Source organism: Formica exsecta, unplaced genomic scaffold (assembly GCF_003651465.1).
Source record: "Formica exsecta isolate Colony F162 unplaced genomic scaffold, ASM365146v1 scaffold662, whole genome shotgun sequence".
Taxonomy (NCBI): Eukaryota; Metazoa; Arthropoda; class Insecta; order Hymenoptera; family Formicidae; genus Formica; species Formica exsecta.
Window position 1 is genome coordinate 379,986 of NW_021853425.1, and position 17,189 is coordinate 397,174.

General features: G+C 48.2%; 2 protein-coding genes and 2 long non-coding RNA genes across 4 annotated transcripts in view; 1 reads left to right on the forward strand and 3 right to left on the reverse strand.

The window, feature by feature from the left end:
- The window catches only part of LOC115242987, a 6,980-nt gene extending 4,612 nt beyond the window's left edge, over window positions 1–2,368 (forward strand). The window contains exon 2 of the long non-coding RNA XR_003885142.1: window positions 12–2,368. This is a non-coding gene — a long non-coding RNA (uncharacterized LOC115242987). The remainder of the gene's footprint in view (window positions 1–11) is intronic.
- A 778-nt stretch (window positions 2,369–3,146) lies between these two features.
- On the reverse strand, window positions 3,147–7,123 carry LOC115242983 (POU domain protein CF1A). The gene has a single exon (XM_029819624.1). The coding sequence runs from the start codon at window positions 5,775–5,777 to the stop codon at window positions 4,419–4,421; it is 1,359 nt and encodes a 452-aa protein (XP_029675484.1). The 5' UTR covers window positions 5,778–7,123; the 3' UTR covers window positions 3,147–4,418.
- Window positions 7,124–8,899: 1,776 nt separating this feature from the next.
- On the reverse strand, window positions 8,900–12,396 carry LOC115242984 (POU domain protein CF1A-like). The gene has a single exon (XM_029819625.1). The coding sequence runs from the start codon at window positions 11,287–11,289 to the stop codon at window positions 9,931–9,933; it is 1,359 nt and encodes a 452-aa protein (XP_029675485.1). The 5' UTR covers window positions 11,290–12,396; the 3' UTR covers window positions 8,900–9,930.
- A 2,243-nt stretch (window positions 12,397–14,639) lies between these two features.
- Window positions 14,640–15,941, reverse strand: LOC115242988. The gene is made up of 2 exons (XR_003885143.1): window positions 15,505–15,941; window positions 14,640–15,271 (listed from the first exon to the last, which is right to left on the reverse strand). It is a non-coding gene; the product is annotated as an uncharacterized LOC115242988 (long non-coding RNA).
- Between the last annotated feature and the right edge of the window lie 1,248 nt (window positions 15,942–17,189).

Below are 17,189 nucleotides of genomic sequence, written 5' to 3' on the forward strand. Positions count from 1 at the left end.
TTCCTTACGAGGTGGGCCCTCCTTATTAAGGTTTCGTGACGCGCGCTCCATGGAACGATCGCCGCGCGTCTCCATAAAAATATCTTTCTTTTCCCAAATTGGACCGTGAATAACAAACTGCGGCTTCGGCGCGCGTTTTCGCCCCTAAACGACTCTTTTAGCCCAGTAGATACCGTTATTAACGCGTACCGGGCAGTTTATACATACCTAGTGCATCGTTACGCAGCCTCAACTGCCAGACGCAAGTACGACACCGCGGAAGCATATAAATTACCGTCGGTATTTCGGTAAATACGTGCAATGTCAACGCGGTGTTTCGGGCATTAATAGACAATGACAAACGAGTTCGTTGAACTACCTTATTCAAATAAGAACGCGCTCGTCAAGAGTGTGCTTTTTACGATGACCCGAGTGATAATGAGTCATCGATGCTATTATCATCTTTCTGTTATTTTAAGCATTGTATTCTAATTACAACAACCAAAGAAATATGCAAAATAAAAATATAAATCGTGCAATTTATGTTATGCGATAATAAAATTTTAAAAAAACGTGGAAAAATTATATGGGAAAGTTCCCGACATTCAAGTCAACGTCTAAAAAATAATTTCTTCTCTATCAATATCAAATTTAGCAAAAGATTAAATAGTTATGCGACGGGAAAATCGTAAAGCTAGCAAATCGGAATCGAGGAACAACAACTGTGTCGGACATACCAGCATCGTCGACGATGACGCCAGGCGAATGAATTCGCACGATACGCTGCGTAACGAGCCTATCGATGAAAAAGAAAAAGAGGTGACGCCGCGTTTCGCGTAGGCACATTGTTGGTACATCGTCGCGACTAACCAAGGTATCACACAACGATCGAAGTGAAAAATAAATCGCCGGAGAGAGAGCGAAGGTGCGCGTCGGCGCTATGAAGTTTGCGACCACCTACGCGTTTCACGACGCCGAGAAAGAGCCGCAAAAAAGGCGGAGAGTCGATCGAGAGGGTTCGATAGATAAAAAAAAAAAAAAAAACGGCTGAACAAAGCGACACTAAGAAAAGGTGATCCAGGGGACTCGCGATAATCGAAGGAGATCTTTTTGCGAAATGCATCGCGTGACGTCCCTGCATGCGTATTCAGAACACAGTCCCGAGATCAATAATTGCTAACGTAAGAATTATACGGCAAATATTATAGAGCAGATTGGAAAACGTTGATACGCTTGATTAGTCAACGCGATTATCGAAGCGAGAGGAAGAGAAAGAGCGAGCCGCACAAAAAAGCGCGTGAATACTCAGGATGGGGGTGCTGCACGAGACACGTGACCACCTCCGCCGAACGGCTTTAAAACAACATAAAAAAAAGGCGGAAAGTGAAACCTTGACGAAGCGCTAGAGCGAAAACAGAAAAACAAACATACGATCGATCTCGTCTCGATTTTGAACGCGAGGCTTCTCGAGACGTAATTTAAATTTCATAGAGCGTGTAAGGTCATGTTTGTTTCTCGTAGAAAAATCGTTCTACATATCTATTTACAGAATAAAACATCGCTGAAGATTTTAACTGAATTAAGCAGATATTCCTGTGCCAATAGTAAATATCTCGCGGAGGAAAGAAAGATTTTACGATTGTTTAAAATATTGACTATGGATATGATTCTTTTAATAATATTAATATACGGTAATGTGTGTGCAATTTTTGGTCATTATTCGAGATTATCAAATATTATAAAACACGTAAAGAAAATTTTTCGTGTGTCTATTCTTATTATTACATTTTCTCTGATCACTTAAAATTTAAAGTCTATAGTGCAAACTTAATTTTACCGACGGCAAGAATGACAGCTTCATTATTTTTATTCAGTGTCTCTGTATGTTTTATATCACGCGTGAATTAATTATGCGCGCCGAGATTCGCAGAAGCAACGGAAAAAAGAAACTGAAATTCTGTGCGAGATGATTCTATAAAGAGACGATCGGCAAACAAATCAAAGAAGATTAGGTAGAAGCGCAGCTGGTCTACATAAGAACAATCTGAAATACCATTTATGCGAGAAATACTCTTTTTCACAGCATTTTAAATATTATATTCCGTCTTTTGTCATATCGAAAATTTATATTTATTTTTACTACATTATAGGATCTGGCAACAGAGCATAAATATGAGCGAGAAATTGTACTATTCTTTATAATACAAACATTATACGATAATCTGATCGGACAATTAATAACACTTCCACGTAAATCACATAGTTTATCATTGTCTAATACTACCACCTCGTGACGTAAAATACTTTCAGTATGATACTGCGCGCGAACTGCGTGCGTCAGCTTCGCATCTGCCTAAGCCTATTTGAAAAAAAAAAAAAAAAAAAAAAACAATCCAGACAAAAGAAAAGACGAGTGAAACGAGAAGCGGTGAGGCAAGGGGAAACACAGATTGAGAGAGCGAGAGAGGAAGAATCCTTCGATACCCGTGTCCGGCAGCGATGGAAGGCGACGAGATTCTCGACGCCGCGCTCGACTCCCGGACAAGTACAGGTATCGATAATATTGACAATGACAATAATAATAATTAAATTATAATAATCGCAATAATAAGAGATAATAATAATAAGTGACAATAATAATGGTGGCGAATATTATAATAGTAATAATAATATAAGATCACCGCGTTAACGCCGGATTTGCAACATTTACAACATTTTCTCGAGACCAGACAATGAACGTCACAATATAATAATAATAATGTGATAATATATATAATATAATAATAATGTAATAATAAACATAATAATAATACACAATAATGATATAAGAACATAGGTAAAACCTTCCGATTTATACATAGACATAGAGCTTTCAAATGTATCGCCACACATTTCGCGTTTTCTCATATACATATATATCCTTTTTTCTCTATATTTATATATAATAATATATCTTCATCTATATATATATATATATAGATCTTTTTTTTTGTGTGTATATATACACATATAGATTTATGTATACTTACTCTTTATACAGAAGGGGTTTTTCGCGCGAGGGGGGATCTGTCTTGCCATCTCGCTAGGATTTCGAACGCGTTTTCCCGACACGTGTTCCCTCTCCGATGTATATGTGGACGTTCCTGTCCCTTTCATATATAATATTCTTTGTCTCTCTCCCTGCCTTCTCTCTTTATCTTTTTCTCCTCCGTCTATTCCAGCTCCTGCGTCTGCTTTTCTCGCCGACGACGATGACGACGACGATGACAATGACGACGACTCATGTTCTCTCTCACTTAACTTACTAGCTTTATCTAGTACATTATTTACAGTCCATATTTATACTTATGTTACATCATCCGCCGAGTTTGCTCCGAGCAAATCCCGCGCGAACACAACACTCGCTCCTAACGTACGTTCTTTTTTTTGTCGCCCGTTCGTCCGTCCGTAATTGTCCCGCGAATTTCAGACTCTCTTCGCAGACGATAAGCAGGAAAATCGCGCGCGCACGGAAAAGACACCGTTGCGACGCTTGTTTCGTGTCCGACATTCGATCCCCGCTTTCTTCGCGGGCGAGAGAGAAGAGATAAAAACACATCTCCGTTCTTTTTAGCCGCACCCTTGCCCAAGTCCGTCTCGCACCCTGTTATTAACTATCTTTCTTCAGATTCCCGTCGGAAACCGTCAAGTAAACTCACTTCCGCTCACCAACGATGACGAAAGAACAACAACAATAACAGCAACAAAGTCCGTGGTCCAGCTCGGACTCCGCGAACAGACGAACGGGCCGCAACCTGACCACACGAAAGAGGAACATCATCACTACGACTGTACCCTTCGAGAGAACGACACTCGATCTCTTCCTGGATCGGAAAAACACGATGAGAAGGTATCACTTATCACCGGGACATCGTCGATGAAGGAAATAATCGCAACAGCGCGAGCAACGATGAGAATGATGACTATGACGAGGACGACGACGACGAAAGTATCCTGAAGAACTCGGATGAAGGATGTTCGCCGATGGCCGTGACATTGTCCTTCCTTATCCCGTCTTTCTCTCATTCCATCTATTTCGTCCAGAGCTTTCATCCTCTTTTCGGATCAGGGCGCGGCGGTCAAGGTCGACAAAAGATCGCTAGCCGAACGCGTCAGCTCCTCAGCCTCCCCGGTGGACCGGTATCGGCCTCGTTGAACCCCGTTGAATCTCGTTGAACGAGCCACCATTTCGTACCCTCGTTTTGATAACGAGCGCTGCCATCCGGCAGGTAGAAAGGGCGCCGTGAATCCGTCAGCTACGAAGTCGTGTAACTGCCGGTGCGTGCCTGAAGGTAGTGATGATAGAACGGCGGCAGGGTCGTCGTTTCCGCCGTCGACGACACGTTTGTCGAGTTCTGCGAGGTTACTGCGAGGCCCAATGGGGGAGGCCCCGGCGAACGCTAGTGAGCCGCAAGCGAGTGAGCCGTGAGAGCCTGTGGGCTGAGCATCGGCGGACTGTGGCTGTGGCCCATGGGCGACCCGTGCAGGTGATCCTGCGGATGATAACCCTGATGAAGGCCGCCCTGTCCCTGGTGGCCCGGCGGCATGCCTTCCATCATGCCGTCGCCGAGCGTATTCGGCGGCGTCATCCTCTTCTCTTTCTGCCGTCGATTACAGAACCACACCCTGACGACTTCCTTCTCGAGTTGCAGCGAGTCCGCTAGCGAGGTGATCTCTTGAGCCGAGGGTTTAGGCTGCTTGTGAAAGTGTTGCTCGAGCGCGCCCTTTACCGATACTTCGATCGACGTTCTCTTCTTCCGTTTCCTACCCTGAGCGGCGATCTTGTCGATGCTCGTCGGCGAACCGGTCGTCGAGTCCGCTTCCTCGAGCCACTTTTGCAGCAATGGTTTCAACTTACACATATTCTTGAAGCTCAACTGTAGAGCTTCAAACCTGCAAATTGTCGTCTGAGAGAAAACGTTGCCATAGAGTGTACCGAGTGCGAGACCGACGTCTGCCTGGGTGAAGCCGAGCTTGATGCGTCGCTGCTTAAACTGCTTGGCGAAGGCCTCGAGATCGTCCGACGTCGGCGTATCCTCCTCGCCGGCGCTGTGATCCCTGTCGAGAGGATGCCCCGCATGCAGCGGATGCCCCGACGGTGGACTGTGATTGTGCGCGTCCCTCAAATGGTGAGGTAATCCGGTCTGATGATTATGCAGCTGATGCGGATGCTGGTGCGGATGCTGGTGCAGCATGCCATTCATCGCCGCGTGGTACTGTTGCAGGGTGGTGGGCGAGGCCGCGCCACCGCTGGGGTTGTAATGCGCCGACGGAACGACCGGTGCATGCCAAGAGTGCGGCGAGGCCATGCCCGGGGACTGATGCGGGCCCCGATGGTGCATGCCTTGGTCCGTCGCGGTTGCCGCGGCGGCCGCGGTCAGTGGTTTCACGTCGAGACTCGCATTAGCTTGATGGGGATGATGATGAGGATGATGGGTAGTATGATGCATGCCCATCGAGGCTGCCCAGGGATCGCTGCCAGGCTGTAGGCTCACCCAGGGATTTGCCGAAGAGAGACTCGCCGCCGGATGAGAGAGTCCGTTCGGCGACGGCGAGCCCGTCACCTGATGGTGATGGTGATGGTGGTGATGATGCTGCGGCGCCGGCATATACTTCATCTCCCCGGCGTCGGCGGCGCTGCGGGGCGAGCCCGAAGAATAGCCACCTACGGCGATGTTCATTCCGATCGTTGTACCCGAACCACCATCCAGGTCGGTAGACACTGCGCTACTAATCGGCATGTACGTGGTAGCGGCCATCTACTTTCCGCTCGTCGAGAGGTTTCGCAAAACCCCCTCGGTGTAGTTCCACGGTGTGGAACGTCCACGGGGTACGTGCGGATTCTCGAGCGCACCCCTTTTTGCAGAAAGAATCTCCAAACGTTGATTATCGTCGATAGATTAAAAAAAATGAAGATTTTTATATTTCGATAAAAAATCTCCACGAAAATATTGATTGTCGCGGTGGAGTCTCTTCGCAAGATCTTAGAATCGAACGCTGTCAGTTGTATGCTTAGTCACCTTACAATGACGTACGATCGTACGATACTCGAGAAGTTTTTTTTAATCACTGTTCACTCGTGGCACAATCCACAGTTCGCGATGACACACTAAGTACCAGACGAAGCTGGTCATCGCTCTTGACGAACTTTCGTCCATAGTTTCTCAAGATTATCATGCATGCGACGATACAGAAACATCGACGAGTCAACGAAGGAAGAGGCGTCCGTGTACCGTCTTCTTGGTCTTCTCCGACGGGGTGGGCCCCCGCGGAAAAAAAACGTGACTCGGAGCACCGCTTTATCGCGGCACTCCGGTTCTTCCTTTCTTCTTCTGGCACGAGAATCACAAGCAAAAGATCGCTCTCTGGCTCCGGCCCTTCGAGACGAATCGAGAAGTCACTCGCGACCAAGGATATCGATTTAGCCGAGATCACACATCCCTGTTGGGGATTCGAACTTGTCGAATAATCACTATCTCTTGAAAACGACGATGACGTCTACGGTGATGCGAGGATTACTCCACACTGGTGTTGTGTCCGTGGCCCCGACGTGGTAAACGCGAACCGATGACGACGATGCACGGCGCGACTGCACTCGGGGGTTGCCACCGCGGACCGACGACCGAGCAACGAGCAAGCGACCGACCGGCTCGGCGTAAAGGGACGTACGACGGTAATCGCGGAACGGAAGAGACTCGACTCGGCGGGAGTAGAGTAAGTATATGATGTCGTGCGTGTGTGTTCCTTCTGGCGGTGGACGTCCCTCTCTTTACGTGAGTGTATATGAGTGTGCGTATACATACGGTATACGTGTATACGTGTATGCGTGAGTGTGGGTGAGAGAATACGGGGAGAGAGATAATGTATATATGTGTGTGAGAGAGAGAGAGAGAGCAAGAGAGTGAATGTGAATGTGTATGTGTATGTGTGTGTGTATGGCGGCGGAGGAGAGACGGGTTAGAAAGATCTCGCTCGGGCTTTCATGCGTTATGCATGTCGTAGCTGAGAGCGACTGACTGCCTCGCCTCGCAGCTCGCTCGAGGTTCCCGAGGCTCCCGGAGCCGCTTGTGGTGGAGGTACGTCATGCGCGCCACCGTCATGTTCATCCCTACCACAGTTGGATACGGCGTTCGTGATTGGTCGACCTCGCAAGGTGGCCGTCGATGTACGTCAGCATCAGGCGGAACCTGAACAAGACCTGCCTACGAAGGCAGGCGAGGCACCCCAGGCGCCAGTCCTTCTCGACCCCCTCTTGTTGTCGCTCGACTACGCTCTCGCCAGGCTAACGATGCTCGTTCGCTGATGCCGCCGACGTTGCTGCTCTACCGTTGCTGCGCCGAGCTGCGCCGCGCCACACCGCACCGCACCGCACCGCACCGCACCGCACCGCACCGCACCGCACCGCACCGCACCGCACCGCACCGCACCGCACCGCACCGCACCGCACCGCACCGCACCGCACCGCACCGCACCGCACCGCACCGCACCGCACCGCACCGCACCGCACCGCACCGCACCGCACCGCACCGCACCGCACCGCACCGCACCGCACCGCACCGCACCGCACCGCACCGCACCGCACCGCACCGCACCGCAACGGATCGCACCGCATCGCACCGCGCCGCAACCGCACCGTTCCGTTACTCTCGTGGCGATTCGGAGAAGCGCGACTCGGAGCTGTCGATTCTACGCGCGACAGGACTCTGGTCCACGTCTGTCATGATCTAAGCTCCTCGCGACTTCTTCTCGGATGTGCGCACAGTTCATCTTCTCTACGTTTACGTTCTACCGAATATGTCGTTTTTTAAACAACAGAAATTTTTCACGATCACGGTCGGTGAACATTTTCGTGATCTCTCGTGACACGCACACGCATGCAACAGGTACTAATTTACGGATAATTGCACGCGCGGTGAGGCACGGTAGACATCGTGATAACTCGGATATTCCTGTCCTCGTGATGAAGTATATCTTGTGAGAATATCCGGTGGGGCCATGAGACTCATAATGCGGGTATCGCGTGAAAGGCATTATTAATTAAAGTAATGATAAAATATACAAAATAATTCTTTACACACTTCGCACGAGCAACCATCCCACCTACATAAAATTAATAGTCACAAAATCTTCATTTTTTCATTTTCGAATTTAGAATAACCGTCTGTATACGCGATTTTATTCCGCTGCGTCACGATTGTTCTGCGAGAACCACGATGGCATACTCGTCACGTACGCGAGCGAAAGATCAATTTTTCAGGCACCGTCGCGGTACAATCCTGCTCGTCGACAGTTTCATTTCCTTTTCGCATAGCTCGCGGTGCAACAGGTGTACGGGTAATCGTTGGTCTCGACTCGTCCGCTGATTACGCGCCCCTTCGTTATCGATATTCCGCACCTCGCACCGTAGTCGTCTCGTAGCGAGAGGAAAAGAGGGATAAGCCGAAAAGTTTAATCCATCGCAGTACGAAACCTCGATTTATGAACGACAAAATTTTTCCTTCGTAAAAAATTATGACGATTACGTTGAAAATAAAGTCATGAAAGTCGTATGACGGTTCGACAAGTGTACTATAAGATGCACAAATCTATATAAGCTTTAATTATTCAAGCATTTTCATACGCTATTATCGGCGATGTAAAATTCGCGGATATAGAATTTCCAAAAGAAATCTAATTGAAATTTGATTGATCGCCGATTAGGCGAGAACGCACATATTAGATATTAATTCGAGATGATTAATTATGAAAAGTGTTCAAACCCTTCCCGTGAGAGGGTGGTATTAGTAAGAACCAAACGCACAAAAAACGAATGAATGAGCGAAAGCGAATAAGTGCATTGAGAAGAGGAAAGGAAGGGAAAGACGAACACGACACTCGCTCCTAACGTACGTTCTTTTTTTTGTCGCCCGTTCGTCCGTCCGTAATTGTCCCGCGAATTTCAGACTCTCTTCGCAGACGATAAGCAGGAAAATCGCGCGCGCACGGAAAAGACACCGTTGCGACGCTTGTTTCGTGTCCGACATTCGATCCCCGCTTTCTTCGCGGGCGAGAGAGAAGAGATAAAAACACATCTCCGTTCTTTTTAGCCGCACCCTTGCCCAAGTCCGTCTCGCACCCTGTTATTAACTATCTTTCTTCAGATTCCCGTCGGAAACCGTCAAGTAAACTCACTTCCGCTCACCAACGATGACGAAAGAACAACAACAATAACAGCAACAAAGTCCGTGGTCCAGCTCGGACTCCGCGAACAGACGAACGGGCCGCAACCTGACCACACGAAAGAGGAACATCATCACTACGACTGTACCCTTCGAGAGAACGACACTCGATCTCTTCCTGGATCGGAAAAACACGATGAGAAGGTATCACTTATCACCGGGACATCGTCGATGAAGGAAATAATCGCAACAGCGCGAGCAACGATGAGAATGATGACTATGACGAGGACGACGACGACGAAAGTATCCTGAAGAACTCGGATGAAGGATGTTCGCCGATGGCCGTGACATTGTCCTTCCTTATCCCGTCTTTCTCTCATTCCATCTATTTCGTCCAGAGCTTTCATCCTCTTTTCGGATCAGGGCGCGGCGGTCAAGGTCGACAAAAGATCGCTAGCCGAACGCGTCAGCTCCTCAGCCTCCCCGGTGGACCGGTATCGGCCTCGTTGAACCCCGTTGAATCTCGTTGAACGAGCCACCATTTCGTACCCTCGTTTTGATAACGAGCGCTGCCATCCGGCAGGTAGAAAGGGCGCCGTGAATCCGTCAGCTACGAAGTCGTGTAACTGCCGGTGCGTGCCTGAAGGTAGTGATGATAGAACGGCGGCAGGGTCGTCGTTTCCGCCGTCGACGACACGTTTGTCGAGTTCTGCGAGGTTACTGCGAGGCCCAATGGGGGAGGCCCCGGCGAACGCTAGTGAGCCGCAAGCGAGTGAGCCGTGAGAGCCTGTGGGCTGAGCATCGGCGGACTGTGGCTGTGGCCCATGGGCGACCCGTGCAGGTGATCCTGCGGATGATAACCCTGATGAAGGCCGCCCTGTCCCTGGTGGCCCGGCGGCATGCCTTCCATCATGCCGTCGCCGAGCGTATTCGGCGGCGTCATCCTCTTCTCTTTCTGCCGTCGATTACAGAACCACACCCTGACGACTTCCTTCTCGAGTTGCAGCGAGTCCGCTAGCGAGGTGATCTCTTGAGCCGAGGGTTTAGGCTGCTTGTGAAAGTGTTGCTCGAGCGCGCCCTTTACCGATACTTCGATCGACGTTCTCTTCTTCCGTTTCCTACCCTGAGCGGCGATCTTGTCGATGCTCGTCGGCGAACCGGTCGTCGAGTCCGCTTCCTCGAGCCACTTTTGCAGCAATGGTTTCAACTTACACATATTCTTGAAGCTCAACTGTAGAGCTTCAAACCTGCAAATTGTCGTCTGAGAGAAAACGTTGCCATAGAGTGTACCGAGTGCGAGACCGACGTCTGCCTGGGTGAAGCCGAGCTTGATGCGTCGCTGCTTAAACTGCTTGGCGAAGGCCTCGAGATCGTCCGACGTCGGCGTATCCTCCTCGCCGGCGCTGTGATCCCTGTCGAGAGGATGCCCCGCATGCAGCGGATGCCCCGACGGTGGACTGTGATTGTGCGCGTCCCTCAAATGGTGAGGTAATCCGGTCTGATGATTATGCAGCTGATGCGGATGCTGGTGCGGATGCTGGTGCAGCATGCCATTCATCGCCGCGTGGTACTGTTGCAGGGTGGTGGGCGAGGCCGCGCCACCGCTGGGGTTGTAATGCGCCGACGGAACGACCGGTGCATGCCAAGAGTGCGGCGAGGCCATGCCCGGGGACTGATGCGGGCCCCGATGGTGCATGCCTTGGTCCGTCGCGGTTGCCGCGGCGGCCGCGGTCAGTGGTTTCACGTCGAGACTCGCATTAGCTTGATGGGGATGATGATGAGGATGATGGGTAGTATGATGCATGCCCATCGAGGCTGCCCAGGGATCGCTGCCAGGCTGTAGGCTCACCCAGGGATTTGCCGAAGAGAGACTCGCCGCCGGATGAGAGAGTCCGTTCGGCGACGGCGAGCCCGTCACCTGATGGTGATGGTGATGGTGGTGATGATGCTGCGGCGCCGGCATATACTTCATCTCCCCGGCGTCGGCGGCGCTGCGGGGCGAGCCCGAAGAATAGCCACCTACGGCGATGTTCATTCCGATCGTTGTACCCGAACCACCATCCAGGTCGGTAGACACTGCGCTACTAATCGGCATGTACGTGGTAGCGGCCATCTACTTTCCGCTCGTCGAGAGGTTTCGCAAAACCCCCTCGGTGTAGTTCCACGGTGTGGAACGTCCACGGGGTACGTGCGGATTCTCGAGCGCACCCCTTTTTGCAGAAAGAATCTCCAAACGTTGATTATCGTCGATAGATTAAAAAAAATGAAGATTTTTATATTTCGATAAAAAATCTTCACGAAAATATTGATTGTCGCGGTGGAGTCTCTTCGCAAGATCTTAGAATCGAACGCTGTCAGTTGTATGCTTAGTCACCTTACAATGACGTACGATCGTACGATACTCGAGAAGTTTTTTTTAATCACTGTTCACTCGTGGCACAATCCACAGTTCGCGATGACACACTAAGTACCAGACGAAGCTGGTCATCGCTCTTGACGAACTTTCGTCCATAGTTTCTCAAGATTATCATGCATGCGACGATACAGAAACATCGACGAGTCAACGAAGGAAGAGGCGTCCGTGTACCGTCTTCTTGGTCTTCTCCGACGGGGTGGGCCCCCGCGGAAAAAAAACGTGACTCGGAGCACCGCTTTATCGCGGCACTCCGGTTCTTCCTTTCTTCTTCTGGCACGAGAATCACAAGCAAAAGATCGCTCTCTGGCTCCGGCCCTTCGAGACGAATCGAGAAGTCACTCGCGACCAAGGATATCGATTTAGCCGAGATCACACATCCCTGTTGGGGATTCGAACTTGTCGAATAATCACTATCTCTTGAAAACGACGATGACGTCTACGGTGATGCGAGGATTACTCCACACTGGTGTTGTGTCCGTGGCCCCGACGTGGTAAACGCGAACCGATGACGACGATGCACGGCGCGACTGCACTCGGGGGTTGCCACCGCGGACCGACGACCGAGCAACGAGCAAGCGACCGACCGGCTCGGCGTAAAGGGACGTACGACGGTAATCGCGGAACGGAAGAGACTCGACTCGGCGGGAGTAGAGTAAGTATATGATGTCGTGCGTGTGTGTTCCTTCTGGCGGTGGACGTCCCTCTCTTTACGTGAGTGTATATGAGTGTGCGTATACATACGGTATACGTGTATACGTGTATGCGTGAGTGTGGGTGAGAGAATACGGGGAGAGAGATAATGTATATATGTGTGTAATACGGGGAAGATAATGTATATATGTGTGTGAGAGAGAGAGAGAGCAAGAGAGTGAATGTGAATGTGTATGTGTATGTGTGTGTGTATGGCGGCGGAGGAGAGACGGGTTAGAAAGATCTCGCTCGGGCTTTCATGCGTTATGCATGTCGTAGCTGAGAGCGACTGACTGCCTCGCCTCGCAGCTCGCTCGAGGTTCCCGAGGCTCCCGGAGCCGCTTGTGGTGGAGGTACGTCATGCGCGCCACCGTCATGTTCATCCCTACCACAGTTGGATACGGCGTTCGTGATTGGTCGACCTCGCAAGGTGGCCGTCGATGTACGTCAGCATCAGGCGGAACCTGAACAAGACCTGCCTACGAAGGCAGGCGAGGCACCCCAGGCGCCAGTCCTTCTCGACCCCCTCTTGTTGTCGCTCGACTACGCTCTCGCCAGGCTAACGATGCTCGTTCGCTGATGCCGCCGACGTTGCTGCTCTACCGTTGCTGCGCCGAGCTGCGCCGCGCCACACTGCACCGCACCGCACCGCACCGCACCGCACCGCACCGCACCGCACCGCACCGCACCGCAACGGATCGCACCGCACCGCATCGCACCGCGCCGCAACCGCACCGTTCCGTTACTCTCGTGGCGATTCGGAGAAGCGCGACTCGGAGCTGTCGATTCTACGCGCGACAGGACTCTGGTCCACGTCTGTCATGATCTAAGCTCCTCGCGACTTCTTCTCGGATGTGCGCACAGTTCATCTTCTCTACGTTTACGTTCTACCGAATATGTCGTTTTTTAAACAACAGAAATTTTTCACGATCACGGTCGGTGAACATTTTCGTGATCTCTCGTGACACGCACACGCATGCAACAGGTACTAATTTACGGATAATTGCACGCGCGGTGAGGCACGGTAGACATCGTGATAACTCGGATATTCCTGTCCTCGTGATGAAGTATATCTTGTGAGAATATCCGGTGGGGCCATGAGACTCATAATGCGGGTATCGCGTGAAAGGCATTATTAATTAAAGTAATGATAAAATATACAAAATAATTCTTTACACACTTCGCACGAGCAACCATCCCACCTACATAAAATTAATAGTCACAAAATCTTCATTTTTTCATTTTCGAATTTAGAATAACCGTCTGTATACGCGATTTTATTCCGCTGCGTCACGATTGTTCTGCGAGAACCACGATGGCATACTCGTCACGTACGCGAGCGAAAGATCAATTTTTCAGGCACCGTCGCGGTACAATCCTGCTCGTCGACAGTTTCATTTCCTTTTCGCATAGCTCGCGGTGCAACAGGTGTACGGGTAATCGTTGGTCTCGACTCGTCCGCTGATTACGCGCCCCTTCGTTATCGATATTCCGCACCTCGCACCGTAGTCGTCTCGTAGCGAGAGGAAAAGAGGGATAAGCCGAAAAGTTTAATCCATCGCAGTACGAAACCTCGATTTATGAACGACAAAATTTTTCCTTCGTAAAAAATTATGACGATTACGTTGAAAATAAAGTCATGAAAGTCGTATGACGGTTCGACAAGTGTACTATAAGATGCACAAATCTATATAAGCTTTAATTATTCAAGCATTTTCATACGCTATTATCGGCGATGTAAAATTCGCGGATATAGAATTTCCAAAAGAAATCTAATTGAAATTTGATTGATCGCCGATTAGGCGAGAACGCACATATTAGATATTAATTCGAGATGATTAATTATGAAAAGTGTTCAAACCCTTCCCGTGAGAGGGTGGTATTAGTAAGAACCAAACGCACAAAAAACGAATGAATGAGCGAAAGCGAATAAGTGCATTGAGAAGAGGAAAGGAAGGTTTAGTACATTTAAATGAGAGCCACAGGTAGCAGCATTATGCAGTACGTGCCAGCCACCCCTCAGAAGGGGTGAGTTAGATCATCGTGTGCCGCGGGATCCTCCTGTGTCGTAGTCTGTTTCAACTACCCAACTGGCTTTGCGCGCCTTCGCACCTGTGGCCACGCTCGCTCGCGTTATTGTTGCCGCTAACTTCCTTATTTTTTTTTCTTTTTCTCTTTTATTGCTCGCGCGTGCGAGGAAGCGCGGCTAATTATCGCTTATACGAGATGTATGCGAATTCTCCGAGCGTTGCGATAAAAAGTAATAAAGAAGGAGACGACAACTTACACGTCTCTCGGTTTTCTCGCCTTGTGATCCAAACGCATTATGTCAAGAAAAAAAATGAAAATTTGAAATATAAAAAATGAAATTTTTATTAGGAATTGACTTAACATATTTTTAAAAAAGTAATAAATATTATAAATGTATGAATATGAGTGCACGAATTTATCGAGACTTAAAGTATATATAGTAGAATGTATTTTTTTTTATTTTATATTCATAGTAATGTTATTACAAAAAGCAGTAGAGATATTTTTACAGATCGACCGTAAAGGAGATCAATATTACTTACATCAAAAGTTATTATTTTGTAAACAAGCGCACTAAAAGTCTCGGTTCGGCAAAATTCCTACAAAGCATTTTCCAAATAATTTTCTACAAAGTGCAACAGTTGACCATGACGTTTCTAAACATTTCTAAACACGATGAAACTAACAATGAAGTTCTCTTAACGCATTGGAGAAACCGTGGATTATACTCAAAATATCGCGACGCTTCGGCCAACGACGATCGGTGTCGTCGCAGAATTGTCGATATTTCACTTCGACGACTTTTATTGCGTCTTTCTTATCGCCATCACGGCACGCTCGCGCGGTTGCAAAGCTCTGTCGCGATGAGAGAAAAATTATGCATTCCGCGTGTACGCGGGTGTACGTTGCCCGCGAACGGTCTCCGGAATTTCACTCGCCACGTCCCCTTTCTCCATTCCTGCAAGTATACACGAATACGCAAAGCTTACTAAAGTTTATCTTAGGCAAAATGCTTGAGATCCCGATAATATATATTATATTTTCAAAATAAGCGTTAAAACGTACACTATCAATTGTATTGAATAGATATTAATTAAGATATCATTCTTTTTATGGCGTCCTGTAAAATTATTTTCGCGGTTTTATATATTATTTATATATTATTATATACTATGCAAGTCCCGTACATACATCGCATTAACAGCTTTGCTGATCGGCCAGGCGTAACATAAGACTGGCCATCCGTCTTTTCTATCCCTTTTCGCGCTTTTTACCTTCCGCTGTCCGTCAACTTTCCGCGACTACGCCGACACTGGCGATGATCTACGAGCGGCCGATAGAATGCTCGCACGAAGCGCATAAATTCACGTTCGTTATGCGCGCAACGGTGGCTCGTTGCCATAAGTGCCACCGCTTGTCGTGAGACACCGTAAACAGGCGATGGAGACAGAGGGAGACGGGGGGCAATAATAGAATCGTCTTTACATATGTATCGCTGTGAACTGACAGATTATGAATGGCGCTGCTTAAAATGCCGAAGACGGATCTCGTCAAGCGCTCATTCGAGCGGGGTGATATGACGCACATATGATCGTAACGCGACGCGCGCGTCTTTGGTTAAATATACAACATCGGATAAAAGAGAAAGAGGCTTCAAAAAGAGAGAGAAAGAAAGGGCTAGGAAAGAACACGAGCACTAGCTCGCTCGAAAGCAATATTATCGACGATTATAGGCAAGTTAAAAAACGGCAAAAGTTTGATGTTTCTTTTAATTTTTTATTTTAATAGAAAAAAAAAATATACGATTTCCCTAAATAATGTAATATGTGAAATAATTATTTGCAATATCATATTGGTTAAAAAAGTCTCAAATTGAGGAGACACGAAGCAAAAAGCAAATTTTTTTTTAATAATCTCTTTAGCTATTTAATTGATCACGATATTGTTGCTCCTATCTCTTCGATCGTTATCTTCGCGATGTAGACAGCCCGGTCTCGCAAAGCTTCATCGTTGAATCGTGTCGATCGATCGAGTGGGTCGCGCCGTCATAATGCACCCTTAATTCGATTTCGTTTACCCCCATTGTGTCAAATTGGATTGAATGCTGCCGTGAAATATTTGCTTAGGATCCGACAGGTAGCTAGCTAGTTTCCACGTCGCGTACACGAGACAAACTTGTGGAGAGGGAAGAAAGGAGGATGAGGGACGAGAAACGAAGAGAAAGAGAAAGGATAGGTGCGAGAAAACATAGGAAACAATCAGCAACGGTCTAGCCCTAACTGCGCGAAAACGCTTTACCTGAATGTTGCTTGCATAATTTAGGCGCACCATTCGGGGCTCAACCCTGAAGGATCTACGGTCCAGATGCATCTTGTTCTGCGATCAGAGAACCACCGAAAAGTGCGAAAACATTGGTGCAAAACGTCGAATACGATTCCGCTTGGGCGTTAACGGCCAATTTTCCTTGTCCGCCTTTTCCTCTTTCATCGCTTGCCGACTTTATAATCTAGGGTCTTTTATAACATGTTACACTTACGTAGCATATTTTAATTTCACTAATACAAAAATTATCTTAAAATAATTAATAGAAATTTTATCGCACACATATGTGCAGTAGCTTAATTAATTTATTAAATTTAAAATAAACCGTGTGTGTGATGTAAACTAAACAAGAATTTATACACGTTACGCAAAGCAACCATATCTTTTTGATTTTTTCTCTCTTAATTTTAATATGAATACATCTACTCGCTAACGTCACGTCGGGCAAAGCACCGAAATTAGTCGCGACGCTTTGAAAATATTACTCGAATTCCAAATAATCGTCCAGTCAACCGTCGAGATGCGCGACAATGCTCGCAACGGTGGCTAAGAGA